At 40.1% G+C, this 17,022-nt stretch overlaps 2 protein-coding genes across 4 annotated transcripts in view; one reads left to right on the top strand and one right to left on the bottom strand.

Moving 5' to 3' along the window:
• Positions 1-3,760: 3,760 nt before the first annotated feature.
• tmem130 (transmembrane protein 130) lies at positions 3,761-10,076 on the bottom strand. The gene is made up of 8 exons (XM_071911829.2): positions 10,069-10,076; positions 9,910-9,989; positions 9,655-9,826; positions 9,408-9,553; positions 8,852-8,936; positions 7,747-7,953; positions 4,823-4,922; positions 3,761-3,901 (listed from the first exon to the last, which is right to left on the bottom strand). The coding sequence occupies exons 1-8, from the start codon at positions 10,074-10,076 to the stop codon at positions 3,761-3,763; spliced, it is 939 nt and encodes a 312-aa protein (XP_071767930.2).
• Positions 10,077-11,914: 1,838 nt separating this feature from the next.
• Positions 11,915-17,022, top strand: part of baiap2l1a (BAR/IMD domain containing adaptor protein 2 like 1a) — a 32,542-nt gene continuing 27,434 nt past the window's right edge. For all 3 annotated transcript variants that reach the window (XM_071911841.2, XM_078290736.1, XM_078290735.1), the window contains exons 1-3: positions 11,915-12,174; positions 13,796-13,871; positions 14,611-14,697. In XM_071911841.2, coding sequence (XP_071767942.1) covers positions 12,124-12,174; positions 13,796-13,871; positions 14,611-14,697 — 214 coding nt within the window. In that variant the 5' untranslated portion in view covers positions 11,915-12,123. The remainder of the gene's footprint in view (positions 12,175-13,795; positions 13,872-14,610; positions 14,698-17,022) is intronic.

The following is a 17,022-nucleotide window of genomic DNA, read 5'->3' as shown; positions in this document are numbered from 1 at the left end:
AAGCTACATGGTTAAATATATAACTCTGGTTTCCTGGAAAACAGAGACATTGCTTTTGTTTATTTGCACAGCAACAAACATATAAGCAAAAAAAATACAATGATAAAATACTGTGATAAAAGACGAGTAGACAAGACAAGCAGAGATGCAATGACGAATTCTCACAAGCATCTCAAATTCTAACAAAAAACAAAACAAAAAAACAAAAAAAAAGAAACAAGGTGACAACTGAGACACAAGTGGATTGGATAACAATGTGGTGGAAAATGGGAAAAAAAAAAATAAGATGCATCCACTGTCAAGGGAAATCAAAATAAAAAAAATCTTTGATGCAGAAAATGAAATCATAAGGGGAGTGAAATTGGAAATGAGTGGGACAGTTTGTGTGTGTGTGTGTGTGTGTGTGTGTGTGTGTGTGTGTGTTATTGCTGTGACCCCAAAGTCTTACTATGCTATCGCTCTCTCCACCTATACATGTAAAACCCACAGCTGAATGCGACAAGTTCACACCCGTTCTCTGGGAGTTGCTGAAAGGCATTCTGGGAAACGTAGGAAATCACTAACCGAAGAAGAAGTAGATGAGGCAGGTTGAGGGAAAGTAGGTTCACCAAAAATGTAAATTACAACATTTCATCATAAAACAAATAACTCCTGGGATGTACTGAATATCACAGATTGTTGAGATTTAACAGAATCCAATGGTGGATTTTTTCCTTAAACGATGAACCACTGCAAGTCAAACAAAGACAGTTGTGTTTTTTGCGTTCCAGGAACTCACACACACACACAACTCAGTTTCTTTAAAAATGTGAACAGCTGTTGGCCACATTCCACACAGCAGTCCCTCTGTTGGAGCTCAAGGTCCTGACGGAGGTGAGGTATTCACCGCTGCAGGGACGGCCTTCAGGTAGCAGCCGTCAACACCCAGCGCTCACCACAGGCTTCCTGACAGCTGGCATTCATCAGGAGACACACACTTAATAACGCTGTGACGCCTCTGACACAGGAGAAGCTGTTATTGAACTCCCGTCAAGCTATTAAGTGGCATAAAAAATATTCTCATGGACGTCAGTGCAGAGCTTGTTTTATTGGAAAAAATTCAAAAACTCTCCTATCTTTTCTGTTCCACTCTACTGTGAACTATCAAATAAAGCTAAAATGCAAAAAATAAAAATGTAATTCTTCATATGCAGCCATTCACTGCTGAGAGGGATTAAAAGCATGGGTGGAATTTATGGATTTTGGGCACTAGCTCCTGGGGCTAGCAGAATTACATTTCTACAGGCGTTGCCAAATTGTTATAAGAAACCTTACATTACTGAGGATAAGATCGCAGTTAGAAGAGATGATGAGAAATCTCCCACTGCAAACTATAATTTAGGGAGGCTGGGCCCTCTGTCTCTTCACTGAAACTCTGAGTAAAGTGTCAAATCTGAGCAGATTCAGATGTCAGGTACTGAGGAAGCAGAATGTAAAGGGGTTTTCTACATGAAATGCCTGTAACATCCTTTGGTTCTAAAAGTAAAAAATGCAACTGAATTGTTTTTTATGATTATTCTTTTCCTCCTGATACTCTGAAGCTCTCACATTGAATCATTACTCATTAGTGCCTGTTGTTTAGTGCCTATTGGTTGAATTGTCAATGTACTGCAACTAATTAGTCATCATGTTTCAGGTGTGTGTGCCTCTCTGAACTGAGGACGATGTAACACTGACACATTTTCTCTCAATCTCACCTTTTTTTTCTCTTTTTTTTCATTGGAGCACAATTTGTTAATAAATATTTTTTGCAGCAGTATAAGCCTCAGTTTGATGTTTTCCTTATGTTGGAACAGTGTGTGTGTTGTTTTCATTTTCCCAAATTTTTATGAGCCTGGTTAAAAAATGTAGTTTCTAGTATTGTTCCTGCACAACAAAACATATTTTCTTGGGATAGGGGTGCTTGTCAAAAAAGTCTCAATAACCTGAAGAAGAGTCTCACTCAGTGAGGATAGGAACTCCCAAATGTCAAAACATGTCAGTTTTTAACAATAAAGAGAGTTATTTTAAGAGAAGTAGTGTTGCAGTCTGTCTTTGGGAGCTGCTGTCCTCACTGAGTGAGAATCTTCTTCATATTAAACATTTTATATTGGGGTTAAACAGGGCAGGGCATCCTTTGAAAGAATAAACATATATTTATATAAAAAGCATCACAAAGTTACTTTTCTTTTATACAATTCAATTTTATACAATTCATAATTCATTCAACTTAGCAGTGGGGCAATAAACAAAGTCCCAGTTCTAATAATCCATTCCACTCCTCTTCTTCATATGGGCTCAAAATCAATGCATTTATACAGTTTGATGCTGCAGGCAAAAGTTCCCCAAAGGAAACAGATTGAGGTTTTTCTGTTTCTGTCTGGTAAATCCAACAAGGAAAAATCACAAAGACGGGCCTGGGGTATCGCTTAAAGAGAAAGAGAGAAAGAGAGAAAGAGGAACCAAAACAAACCTGAGACTGTCTGTCTGTCTCATGCTGGCTGTGGGAAAGACTGGCAGCCATCACATCACCCTGTCTCTGTGTTTTACATTCACATGAAGCGATGGAGGGATTATTAAATAAACTTTACCACGTTTTACTAATTGACTCGCTGCAAGAGCCTCTCTCCAAGTCGTTATGCATACTGACAGCAAGCATTTCCATACATAAGTTACTCATTGTTTAAGCATTGTGTTAATAATTGATTATAAGTTTATTTGAATGTGAGTCTAAGTTCTGTGACTCATTAGTTGATGAACTTCATCTCTGCTATGGAGAATACAGTAACGTTAGGCTGCTTGGCTTGCTCAGCTTATAGCACATTACATACATAATGGCACTCTTTATACAACAATGTGATTTATTACAAAATACCAGAGTATGTGTTGTGTTACGGTCATTAAAACATTTAACTATGTACATCAGCACACACCACAGTATTGCAGCAATCCATGCAAACGAATCACAATGCAGAACAGAAGTTCTTGCATTGTATGACGTCATGTGAATTTCACCTAGAGGACTGTGGGAGTTGTGTGAAAATTCACTGCTAAAGTGAGAAGATTCATAGTTAATATCACATTTTCACAATAATAGAACTTTTACTTCCTTTTATTAATTAGACGCTGCTAAATATAGAACAGATATGATGTGTAGAAAAGGATTGTGCTGTACACTATGGCAAAGTTTGATGGCACACAAGTGAAGTGACGGAGCATTCAGTTATTTACTCACTGAAACTGTGCTCATCTGTTTTATATATTGTTTTTTAAGGTGGAACTGCAGAGATAACATGCAGGCTACTGGCTGACAGTTGCTGTTACTTCTATAACACCTGGACTAAATCTTGATTTGTGAAATTTCTGTGTGCTTTATGGTCTGAAAATCTCACTTGCCAGCTGGGCCAGTTCTTCTGTTTCTGGACTCACCCACTCCCAAAATCACTTGCCCTGTTTGAGTGGGCAAACTTAATTTCTAGCCTGCTTACAAAGTTTACACTAATATCATGGATAAGGCTCTATATTGTCAAGTTCAAAGATATAATGTAAGATTGTCTTTGTCACTTGTGTAAGCATGCAAAATAGTGCTCAAATAATTGTACATTTTAATTTGTAAAGTACATACATGCATACATTCTCTCTTATGGCCTTTGGGAGTAAACCAACCGCAGAAACTGAAGTGTGCTGGAGCACAGGAGGAGAGCGGGTACAGAGAGAGAGAGCAGGAGGAGCGATGTGAGGGTTAAGTGGAGTACTGAGTCCCATACTGAATGAGGAGCGGCTGGCTCTCTCCTCTCTCTGCGGTGGAGAAGCTGAAGTGAATATTGTTGGGACCGTCGCGGTCTTCGTTCTTCAGGAATATAGCATTACTGGAAGCAGCAATCTGCAAATTGACAAACACTTATGTTCAATTAAATTCAATCAGTTTAATGTTGTTTCTTTTTTAACAAATGCATTGAAATTAAATACATTTCCATTAACTAATGAAAGTTAAGTCATCAATACCTGTAACTGTGTTGAAATACTTAGAAAATACTATTAAAAAACCCTCTGCCACATGGATGTTTGTTCCTCAGTTGTAGTTTATTGTTTAGCGCAGACTACCTCCTTGTGGTCATATGCTGCCTTCAAGCTCCTCATAACCTCATGATGTACGACTTACCGCACATTCAAGTGTTTTTTGGTTGGAAATCATAACAAAAATGGATGTTCTAACAAAAGCATTTTTTTTGGTGGCTGTTGTTTTATTTTAGACATCAAGCAGGGCAGAGCTACTTTGTGCTGCAGCTGCAGAATGAAGAGAACTGATGTTTTCTATTCATTTATTAAAAACAAAAATGTGTGACCTCTAAAACTTAAACTAAATGGAAACAGAAACATACAGCAATACTTATTATTTACAAAGAAATGCCAAACTATAGCAAATAATGATAAAATTAATCACTTTTACCATCAGTTGTTGATACATGCTCTCTGCCATCAAGTGGCTTTTCCAGTCGTATTTACCACTTTGTTAGGACATTCATGTGTACTCTACTCATAATTATGATATTTCCAACAGCACTTGAATGTAGCATTAGTAAAGAATTGCATCATGCTGGTGATTGGAGAGTCAAACAGCACAACAGCATGGATTTGAACCCAATTTCTTACTATAATGTGGTACTTCTTCATCGTTTCATGTCATTTAATCAGCGCACCACTGCTTATCCCAGTAAAACCAGGACAATGACAGTTTACATTAAGATATAAAATAATAGTTTATATTTGTGTGGTTAGGTTATAGGTTGTAGTAGGTCTTTACCTGTGGCTTGTTGTGATGGCGAGGCCGGCAGGCGGTGACCGTGATGAAGGAGAAGGTCGCTACAAGAACGGCCACACATGGCAGAATGAAGAGCAGGTTGCTGTTCACTGTGGTTAACACAGAAAAAACATGTTAACGGTAGTGAATGTGCACATTTTAGATTGAATACAAGGCCAGAGAACGTAGGCAAGTGGAGAATATAGCTTAGGGATCTGTTATGAGCTGACAAGATACCAGAGAGCTGGCAAATTTAGACACAAAACAACAAATCTTTAGTGAATTGTTCCTTTCCACACATTAGTAAAACACAGTATAAGACAGTGGTTCTCATTTTTGTGTCAACACACCAAAATTAGATAAGATTTGATACGATTTAATAAGATGAGCCACACTTGAATGTTCCAAACAGGAGTTTCCTCTTCCCTCCCCCTTTCCTTTCCTTTCCTTTCCTTTCCTCTCCTCTCCTCTCCTCTCCCCTCCCCTCCTCTCCCCTCCCCTCCTCTCATGGCGAGATAATAATGGTGAGAGTGAAACCTGTGATTGCCATAGTCTGTATTCTATAGTTGGGATCATTTCTACTGAATTCGAGTTAAATTGAACTATTCCTCATTTTGGAAAGCTTTAGAAACTGTAATACAACACTAGAAGTCGTTTGTCAAGTAACAAGACAACCGGATAAGTATTGTTCCTCTGTTCCACTCTCACATAAGATACCCAGACACAACACTTATCACCCATAGCCCCTTCTGCTACAAAAAAAGCAAATTATCATGAGTTTCAGCTGGATCACAAGTTCTCTGGATTTGTCTGCCTGGCTCCAGCGGCGGTGAATCAATTGACCACAGCAGACATGTGCTGGCCGGTTAACTCGCTCTGCTCTGATGTGCCTGGACTCCTCCACGCTCGCTGTTCCCTCTCTGTCTGTGGAACTAATGAACCCAATGACACACGGTAAATTTCTTCTGAAGCCCCTCATGACGCAGCACAACTTGTATTCATGTCACAGTTCTCCGGACTGCGGCAAAACTGGAAAAACACTGATGCTATAACTGCTGAAATGTGGTTGAAATGTTAAATTGAAATGCTAACGCTGGAAAGAAAATGACAAAAATAAGATAAGATTATATAAACTTATGGAAACAGCCCTCTCTTATTACTGGTTAATTAATGGTTAATTGATTTTGTTTAGAACAGAAGTAGAGTCTGCACACTGAAAGGTGTAAAAATGGATTGATCATCCTCATCATGCTCGAAACGCTTCATATATATTGATCTATTTATATTATTGGGAGCAGTTTTCAATGTGCAGACTCTTTTTGTTCTATAACTCAGACTCTACTTTTGTTCTATGCTTTGTTTTTCCGTCCGGCTCCTGATTTCATTAGAATTCCTGCATATTTTTCTGTATTTTTTATGTGGTTCAGATGAGAAGGATGAATCCTATGAATCCCTGGTATTGCAAGTGCAATGCCAGTTTTGAATGTGTTAATAGTGATGTTTTATCAATAATAATTATGTAAATTGTTCATGATTATGTTATTTATCAACCTGAATCTGAGATAATGAGGCTTGTCGGGTGAAAACCTTGTATCTCCAAATGTCAACTTTGTCCAAAATGTCAGGAACTTAGAGAGACAGCTGTGTTTTCAGCTGGAACACAATGCATGCTGGGTATTATGCAGTAGGTTTTGAAAGGGTTTCATAAACTAAATAGCCGTAGAATCTCCTCAACCCATAGAGGAGCATGTCATCCTTCAACGGAAGTGAAAACATGAAAATCACCCATACTGGAGTGACAAAGGTTTACACATGACGACAACAATGTGCCTTACAGCAGTGGTTCTCAACCTGGGGGTCGGGACCCCCCAGGGGGTCAAGAGATGATTTTACTGGGGGTCGCAAGATGATTTATGGGATACTATACAAATTTACTGTCATGTCTGGTTTTTTCAGATTTTTCTCTCATTTTTGCTTCTCTCCTTCTATATCTCTCTCTCCCTCTCCCTCCCCTTTACTCCTTCTATATCTCTCTCTCCCTCTCTTGCTCTCTCTCTCCCCTTCCCTCTTTCTGTCTCTCTCTCTCTCCTTTCTCATTATCTCTCTGCCTCTGTCTCCTTTGTTCTTTCTTTCATTCTTTCTCTTTCTTTCTTCTCTCTCTCTCACTGTCTCTCCCCTTCTCTCCTACTGTCTCTCTCCTCTCCCCTTCTCTCCTTCTATATCTCTCTCTCCCTTCTCTCCTTCTATCTCTTGCTCCCACTCTCTCCCCTTCTCTCCTTCCATATCTCTCCCTCCTTCTCTCTCCCCTTCTCTCCTTCTCCTTCTCCTTCTCTCCCCTTCTCTCCTTCTATATCTCCCTCTCTCCCTCTCTGTCCCTGTCTCTCCCCTTATCTCCTTCCATATCTCTCCCTCCCTCTCTCTTCCCCTCTCTCTCCCCTTCTCTAGTTCTATATCTCTCCCTCTCTTTCTCATTATCTCTCTGCCTCTGTCTCCTTTCGTTCTTTCTTTCTTTCTTTCTTTCTTTCTTTCTTCTCTCTCTCTCTCACTGTCTCTCCCCATCTCTCCTACTGTCTCTCTCCTCTCTCCCCTTCTCTCTTTCTATATCTCTCTCTCCCTTCTCTCTCTCCTTCTCTCTCTCCCCTTCTTTCCTTCTATATCTCCCTCTCTCCCTCTCTGTCCCTGTCTCTCCCCTTATCTCCTTCTATATCTCCCTCTCTCTCTCTCTCTCTCTCTCTCCCCTCTCTCTCCCCTTATCTAGTTCTATATATCTCCCTCTCTTTCTCATTCTCTCCCTGCCTCTGTCTCCATCTTTCTCTATTCCTCCCTGCCTTCCAGTCTCTCTTCCTCTCTGTCTCTCTGTCTCTCTCCCTCTCTCTCTCCCTCCGTCCCTCCCCCTCTCCCTCCGTCCTGCAGGTGGGCGTGTCCACTCACGGTTCCTCCTGACGTAGAGGCTGTAGGAGGTCTGCAGCTTGCTGATGTCGTTGCGGGCGCTGATGTCGAGGCAGTGGACGCCGGTGGAGGTGAAGGTGTGGTCCAGCCGCAGCGTGTTCCCGTACAGCATGGTGAGCGTGCAGCCCACCGGCGTGTCCGACATGCAGTTGGGCAGGAAGCGCCAGCACACCCACATGGGAGGGCTGGGGGACGCACGCACACACACACACACACACACACACACACACACACACACACACACACAGGAGGGAGAGAGAGAGTGTGAGAGAGAGAGAGAGAGAGATTTTCCCTCATAATCATCATTGTTATGATTCTTTTTTTTACTTGCATTGGTCAAACTTGTCAAATTACATGGCAAAAAAAATTGAAATGAAGTGAATGATGAATTGAAATGGAAAGAGAGAGAGAGAGAGAGAGGGAAAGAGAGAGATGAAATAGATAAAAAGAAAATCATGGAGAGAGAGAGAGAGAGAGAGAGAGAGAGAGAGAGAGAGAGAGAGAGGAAGAAAGAGACAGAGAGTGAGTCGTTTTCTGTCAAAAAAAAGATTGATTATTTTTGTAACTTTCCTTGGTCAAACGTCAGATTTTATGGTAAAAAACTGAAATAAAATGAATGATGAATTGAAAAGAATTGAAATGATAAGATAGATAGATAGGTAGGTAGATAGATAGATAGATAGATAGATAGATAGATAGATAGATAGGTAGATAGATGAAGAAAGTGACAGAGATAGAATGATGGAGAGAGAGACACTGTTGACTTTGCTTTGGCAATATGTACTTTTGTATTTCATGCCAATAAAGCACCTTGAATTGAATTGAATTGACACAGAGACAGAGAGAGAGAGAGAGAGAGAGAGAGAGAGAGTGATGGAGAGAGAGAGAGAGAGATGAATAGATAAAATATGACCTGGTTCCAGCCGTTGCTATAGAATTGACACGATGAATCTCCACTTCCCAGCCAGCGTAAGATATTTGTTAAATAAATCACGTATTTCTGATACTGACCATCATTAACTGGAGGAATTACAGTAAGAGTTATGCATTAAAAAGAAAATGAACAGGCTGAATCCATCTTACCTTCCATCAACATGAAAATCCAAGCTGGTGTTCTGAGACACCTCGTAGTCTGCAGGCCCCTTCAGCTCGATGTTTTTGATGGCATCTATAAATCAAATGATTCAGTTATTAGGCCCGTTATCAGTTATTAGTTATCACCGACTGCACTGCGATAAATATCCATCTTAACAGGTCATTTAATCTAATACTGAGACTTAAAATGTAATCTGCCAATGAGGTGAGATAATTTCATTTGTTTCCAGAGCAAAGAAGAAAAAAAATCAAGATTTTTCTTGGATCAAGTCTGATTTTCTTGATTCTAGAGGAGTGATCTGCCTTATTCTGCCTTGTTTCAAGATATTGACTTGCTTCTTGAAAATTTTCTGAAAAAAGTGAAACTGCATAGGAAACCAGTGGCATTGTCTGATCTCTTTTTCACTTATTTCAAGAAAATAGAGTAGATATAAATATAGATATAGATATAAAAATAGAGTTTAAGACTGAATATGAGACTAAATGACTTGTTAAGATGAACATAAGCACTGCAGAATACTTTTTGACACATGAATCTACACACCAAGCACTTTTACATCCATGGAATAGACTCCAGTGATTGGAGTTTCGTATTTGGTCACATTGGCCCCAACACTCAGCTTCAGTGTGTAGTTCCCGGACTCGGAGTAGAGGTAGCGGACCACCGGCTCAGTCCCGTGGATCACTTCTCTGGATCAAAAACAAGAGAAAAAAAACAGCTACTGAAGGTGAAGAAAAGCATCCCAAATTCTTCTGAATATTTCAATAAAGAAAAAAAAAAATCCTCGTACCCGTTTCCTAAATCCCATGTGTAAGTGAACTTTGCCGTGCTTAAAGTCTTCGGCGGATCGAAGAGTTCAAACATGGCCTCGGTGGGAACATCTGAAGCCAGCTCTCCTGTGTCTCTCACATAGGTGGCATTCCCCTCCATCTGATAGAAAACCAGCTTCCCAGCAATGTTTTCTAGATGTAGGAAAGGATATACAACGTTATAGAGTTGTTATACCAGCAGTGAAAGTAAAGAAAGTGATGCAGGATGAACATACCCAAGCTGGTGAAAGGGTCTGTCGTCACTGACACTCCCAGGATCAGAGGAAGACGCACCAAGATCCACGCAATCTTATGTCTGAAAAGCACACACCCAAAGTTAAACACAGAAAAAAAGAAAATTAGATGAGTCTACCTGTAATAGACGTTATATTTACCGATACATATCCGCTGGTCCTCTCTCAGGAGCTGCGGCTGGAGGACCTCAGATATAAATATAGTCGATGCTAAAAGTCGTAGGACATGGAGGAGAAGGCAGACAGTCTGGGGGATTTTCATCACACGGATGAGAGCTGCAGAGGCTTGAAATTGTCACCACGCGTTTCAATCATGTGCCTGCAGAGCAACAAGCAGCTTTTGAGCTGAAGGCCAGCGCCTGGGTCGCATTCCTGTCAGTGATGTGGGACATTTCTCTGATGTGGTAAGTTGTAAAAATATATATATTTCTTTGAAACAAGAAATGTGTCGTCATTCCAAATTGGATAATGATAGTGTGATTAAATCATATATAACCAGGGTAAGTGGGGGGGGGGGGTTTTGGAGGGGTTTTCTTTGCCTCAGGGAGCGTCCACATGGTGGCATCAAACACCCAAACAAGAAATACACAACTAGGCTATTCACAGTGGCTGTTCAGGCTCAAAGATACAGTTCAACAACGATCCAGTGAAGTAACTATGATGTCTGTCAGTGATATAATCAGGTTGCCCAACTTTTTTATTTGGGAATAGAGCTTACCCACCTTTTTTTATTTGTAGAATAGTTTATCCACCTTTTCTATTTGTAGAATAGAGTTTGACATATGACATGAAGTTCAAGTCTTTTGCAGTAGAAAGCATAAATTCACGTTTTTCTGAAAGCATAACTGATTTTGTTAATCTTGGTGGTGGATTGTCAATGTGATGATCAGCGACTGGAGGTTTACTAACCTTTTTATTTACCACTACACTTTACCACTACATCCCTCCATAGGCCTATAACTACCTTAAACTATAACTACCTTATATAACACTGATACATGTGTAATACAGGGACTATTCCTAAATGATGGCATTGCCTGGAATATAAAGTTGCCAGTTTGATGTGCAGTTGATGTACAATGTTGATGTCAAATGCAGCATATGTGAATATAGATAGCCTATGTAAATATAATCATAACAATTTGTAATAGTCTATAATAATTATGACTTTAGAATCAGAATAAGTCTATATACTATATGCATCAAACACAGAGGAAATGTACTTCAATATCTTTAGAGATGTTTCCAAAAATGGTCCAAAATATTTTGTAGCCTACATGTTTTGACATTCATTTGAAATATATGTTGAGTGGTTACAATATATTTAGGATAAACCTGCAGATATGCAGTATGTTGTCAACAGTGGAAGAAAATGTATTTCCAGTGTCCAAAGTGCATTTCAAATGAATCATCTACTTGCACAAATACATTTTTGCTTCTTTTGAAACTTCTGAAGTAAAGTATATGTGAAATGTATTTTTTGCACAGTAAGCACACACACACACACACACACACACACACACACACCACTTGACAAGGAGGGTGGGTGCTTCCAGAGGTAAGTAAAGTAAGTAAGTAAACATGTCGTCCCCCATGGATGATGCAGGCACCCATCGGGCCAATCAGAAACAAGCTCCATCTTCCCTTCAAGTTTCAGCAAAAATCTGAAAGTGATGATGGAGCAAATATGGAAATTCAAAGTTTGAAATTTTTGCCCTTTGATCATAGCGCCCCCATCAGGCCAATCAGTGTAATGATTTTAAAAAACCAGAACACTGTGCCAAAATGCATCATCATCAAATGCATCATCCCTCCAAGTTTCATCCAAATCACACCAGTCGCGTCTCTTAGATCATGTCAACAGCCGCGGTGACGTCACGACCCCCTCCTCCCCTCCCCCCTCCCCGCTCCTCTCCTCCTCTCCGCCCCTCAGCCTAAACACACCGGGAAGTCGCGCGGTGCCTTCAGTGAGTGCGCCGGCTGCTGAGCGAGCGTCTGTCTGTCTGTCTGCCCACATGCACCGACTGACGGTCCACACTGCGAGCAGGACCGGCCGCGGGATTTACCACTGCGAGTGATTATTACTGGGATTACTGAGAAGATAGACCTGTTTTGTTTTGTTTTGTTTTGTTTTGTTTGTGGGGGTTTTTTTTTTATACTTCTGTCTGTCGGGGGAGTGAGAAATAACCTGCCAACATGTCTCGAGGTCCTGAAGATGTGAGCAAGCTTACTGAAAGTACATACAAGGTGAGTGAAGTCATGTAAGGATTAATAATCAGCATGTTTCTTCTGCCCGGGCTGTGATGTAGGAAATCGGTTCCTCATATTTGTATAATTGTTATAATACTGATGTGTATTTTAATCCTACTCATAAATCACTGTAATATTCTTATGATTCTATGGACTTAAAGTGTGTCTGTGCTGCTCAATAGTGAGTTTTTTGTGACTTTATGATGGTTTAAAGGTATTTGTATCTCTTATCACCATATTATCCTATAGGGGCTTCTTTTTTGCTTTAATATTTGTATAGTATCCCCCTAAAGTTCAATCATAGTTTTACTGTAGCTCTATAGGGAAGCTTCATGTTGCTTAATGACAGTAAAGTATAACATCAATAACAAAATAATTCCAATTCAGGGACACACCCTGTTGTTATTATCTTCCATTTTCACAAGGAAAAAAAGAAGTTTGTGGGTTTTTTGTTTTTTTTTAATCCATCAATCATCACGCTGTAGCTGGTCAATAGCCATTAGGTGATTTGATCAATTGTCATTAGATGATTAGGCTAATCTTGTTTAGTTAGACAGGAATGATCCAATCAAGTTTATATTACCACCTCTCACCTGTGATAAGCAGGTGGAGTTGAAGGTGTGTGTGTGTCAGTGTGTGTTTGGTTTTGTTTTCCTATACCTGTGAGGACCAAATGTCCTCAGAAGGATAGAAAGATGAGGAAAAACATGCAAAGTGAGGACATTTTCACTTTTTCACAAGGGGCTAGTTTAGGTTTTGGATGGTTAAGATTAGAATTAGGATTAAGTTTAGGTTGGATAAGGGTTAAGGTTAAGGTTAGTTTAGGTTTAGGACTTCAGTTTAGGGTTTAGATTAGAATTTAGGGTTAGATTTGTAGGTCAGTCAATGGAAAGTCCTCCCTAGTATAGTAATACAAGCCTGTGTGTGTGTGTGTGTGAGAGAGAGAGAGAGAGAGAGAGAGAGAGAGTGTCATGCCTGTCGTTTACAACGTGCCACAGTTTCAGCTGGGAGGAAGAAAAAAAAAACACACACACAAGGAACCTGTTTATCTTTTCTTTTTTTTCCCTTCTCTCGGCTCTGTTCTTTTCTCCCAGTAAAGTCATACCTGCCCCCTCATTGTTCTATTGAGGGTGTGCCTGGGGAATAGAGACAGGGAGGTGAACAACACTTGATTGTTGAGGCGTTTCAATAGAGAGAGAGAGAGAGAGAGAGAGAGAGAGGAGGGGGGGCGGGGTGGAGGTGGAGGGGGGGTGAGGTTCGTGCTGCAAATAGCTGCAGCTCAAACTTTGTGTGGGACTTCGCTCTTTCAGGGAGTTATAAAGCATACATGAGGGGTCAAGTTAACGATTGAACGTTTTTATTATTCTCAGACGGCGTTATTTATAGAGCAACGGCACAAACAGTTACACCTGTTTTCATGTATTCTCCACCCACTCCAAAAATAGCCTCAAGAGCTTTATTATTCTCAACAAGTCCTTTTAAGAAATGAGAAATGTGTGTGTGAGAGAGAAAAGAGAGAGAGTGACAGGAAGACAGAGGGAGAGAGTGACTTATAAAACTGTGAATATGTTATAATTAGACAAGTGCCACAACCTTTCCTCTCTGCTCCTTGTCCCAGAATGTGATGGAGCAGTTCAACCCGGGCCTGAGGAACCTGGTCAACCTCGGGAAGAGCTATGAGAAATCAGTCACAGGTAAACACACCTTTCACCCTTGGAACGGGACAGGAAAGGGGGGGGATGGCGCTGCTCTCCCTCGGCACAAATGATCACATGTGTCTCCCTAGCTTAGTGATGTGGCTCAGGATAGGAAAAGGGAACAGCTTGTGACATGTGAACAAGTCACCCAGCTTGACAACAACACCTACTTTAACTGAAGAGTTTAGTTTGGAAAAAAGTGATACCTGCTCTTTCAATGTGATTGGTAGCACAAATTAAAATGAATGTTGGTACTTTTAGAAGGATAGTAGCTAACTTACTTCTTTATCTTTTAAAAAATATTGAATAATGGACTTTTTTTGATTGATTTTGCCAAGGTGCTAAATAAATAATACTAGTACTACTACTATACTACTAGTACTAATACAACTAATAATAATAATACACTTTATATAGCACTTTTTAAAGCAGAAGTTACAAACAGGTAGTAAAAAGAAACAGCAAGAAAATAGCAATAGTGAGGGGAAGTGCATTTAAAATGTAATAAAAATTAAATAAAACTGTAAATATAAAACTTTTTTTTTTATTAAATTGATAAAATTAACGTTAGAAATAAACACCTAAAAATCAAAAATATATAAAATGAAAAGTACGACAGTGATTTATCCAGACTAAGCTCCTCAGGCTTTCCTCTTGGGTCCTTAGGTATAAATGTATGATGATACATGAACTCTTCCCTCCTAACCAGTAACTGTGTGTTTATTGTCCCACACAGCGATGACTCTTGCTGGGAAGGCCTATTTCGATGCGGTCTCGAAGATCGGGGAGACCGCTGCCGTGTCTCCGGTCTCCAGGGAGCTGGGTGAGTTTCACATGAGTCCAGGTTCACCGCCGCTCCCACTGTGAGTCACAGCTCTGCGGATTCTGCATGCTGTCCACGCTCAGAGTGTGTCTGCTGTGAAGTTACAGCTTGAAAAGAGATCATAAGCCGGGTTGAAGTGTCCTTTTCTGTTGAAATGTACTTAAAGTCACAATCAAATGACTTTTTCACCTTGTTAGCTAATTCTCTACATCAAAACATAACAATAACTGCCCAAAAATTGACAACATTTTTATTTTCTCGTGTTTCTTATATCAAAATCCCATTACTTTGACTTTCCAGTGGTGCTTTCCGGTGTATTTTTAGTAGTTATTTCATGGTTTACCACTAGGCATACATAAACTATTTCCAACCATAAATACCATCACAGATTTTTGAACAACCCCTCCTCCCTCTCCGCTGCTCCCATCACATAAAACCTGCAACCTCACAACTTTCAAAGTGACATGAGTGTCAACATGGTGTGCCAGTGCATTTTTGCAGTTTCCTTTTCCTAAGACACCGCGGTCGTGTCCCGATGGCTGGAATTTATTCATTTTGAAGAATTTGTGACAGCTCCAGATTATGCGCAAAGCATTTTTGAATATTTGAACACTTTTGAAGAGTCCTGTCCCACCCCAACATCCTGCTTCAACCCAAAATGCATTGAATTTCAGCAGCAAGGCTCCATCAGAACGGTGACATAGTTCGCCTGCAAGAAAATACCATCCCAAACACAAGATAATTATGCAATTATGTGTAAATAACATTGATTGAAGCCTCGTGGAGTTAACAGCAATTCGTCATCCAGCCCTCTCCTCTATTTTCTGTCTATCTCTTCTCTAAGGCTTCCATTAAGCTTGTGCAGGTTGTTATTCACCCGGGCTATGACTCATCTCCAATTATTCCGTAAGTGCTGAAATTCGTGGACTGACCTATCTTGTCCAGGGGTCCTAATTCTACGCTGTTACGATTCATTTTTATTGCTTTTTTTGTATTCTCCTGCCGGTCTCCTTGATGCAGGAGCGCTTTGTGTGAGCTCAGGCTGCTGTGGCAGACAGAGAGTCGGGGCTGGGCAGCTGAAATGGACAGATAATGCCCGTTGGTCGTTTAAAGGATAATTCCAGACACAATGTTCAGGGAATGTCTATTTTCCAGCTTGTTATTATCAGAGAAACAGTTATCATGCGATGTATTTCCCTTCCTCTAGATGCCATTCGCTTTCATTCAACTCCAAACGATAAAATAACGATCAAAATCTAATTTCTGCGATGGTAAACTAAGTGCAGTGACGTAATCCATGGAGATGTGTGTGATATTAGTTCCTATTCAAATACATTTGAACGTTTTTTTACCTAATGCACATTCAGAAAACCCTTACTGGACGAACAAGACAAGAGTGGGTGTTTCTATGAAAATGTAAACACTGGTATAAGAAAGTAGTAGTAGTAAAAACAGCATAGCATCTTTGTTGTATTGCTGTATCATTGAAACAATGTCGGGTTATGAAAATGAATAAATGGTAAAAAAGAAAGTAACATGACTAGCTCAGCACAGTTTCACCAAAAACTCTCGTTACAATCTTTGCTTACACTCTTTTGTTTACACCAAAAGTCCCGCCTTTAACAGAACTTCTAACCAATCGCTGGCATCCTCCATGGTTGCATCCCGCCTCATTTCAAGCCTCTCAGCTGAGAAAGAAACTTTTCCCGACCTGAAAGTATTTCTTATGAAATGGATTAAAATAAGGTGCTAGTAAGCAAGTTTTATCCTTCATGTAGACGCACAAAACAGTCAATTATCCACTATGAGACCCATTTCAAAAATTTTTGAATATAGGTAAAATAAAGGACATTTATGAAAAGTCTCTAGCTGCAGGTTACCACAAAAAACAGGAATTTCATAAGAAAGAGAGAGGGAACTCTGGGAAATGGGCTTAACATTCACTATGGCTGGATTTATCCTTTAATGATCCTTCTGTTTCCCATGTGAAATATAAGGCTGGTGGCATCAATTCTCGACTCTTTTACAACCTGCCTGTCTTTGGTCGAAAAATGCTCAGGATTTGAATCACAAAGGGAACGTCTACACACTTCCCTTACACCTTCTTCTACTCTTCCCTCATCTCTTACTTTTTCATGAATGCTGGAGTGTGTGTGGCATTTGTGTAGCCATGTGCGAATGAGCACGTGCATGTGTATGTATGTGGTCGTACTTGTATGCACTTCCAGCTTTATTTTTGGCAAAGAATGAAACTCGATCGAAACGACAAAAACCCCTTGCCTGTTGCGAGAAGCTCAGATTACACATTACACATCATTTCAGGTC

The sequence above is a fragment of the Centroberyx gerrardi genome, chromosome 20, assembly GCF_048128805.1.
Source record: "Centroberyx gerrardi isolate f3 chromosome 20, fCenGer3.hap1.cur.20231027, whole genome shotgun sequence".
Taxonomy (NCBI): domain Eukaryota; kingdom Metazoa; phylum Chordata; class Actinopteri; order Beryciformes; family Berycidae; genus Centroberyx; species Centroberyx gerrardi.
The sequence above is the reverse complement of the archived record's forward strand: the minus strand, read 5'-3'. Positions and strand labels throughout refer to the sequence as shown.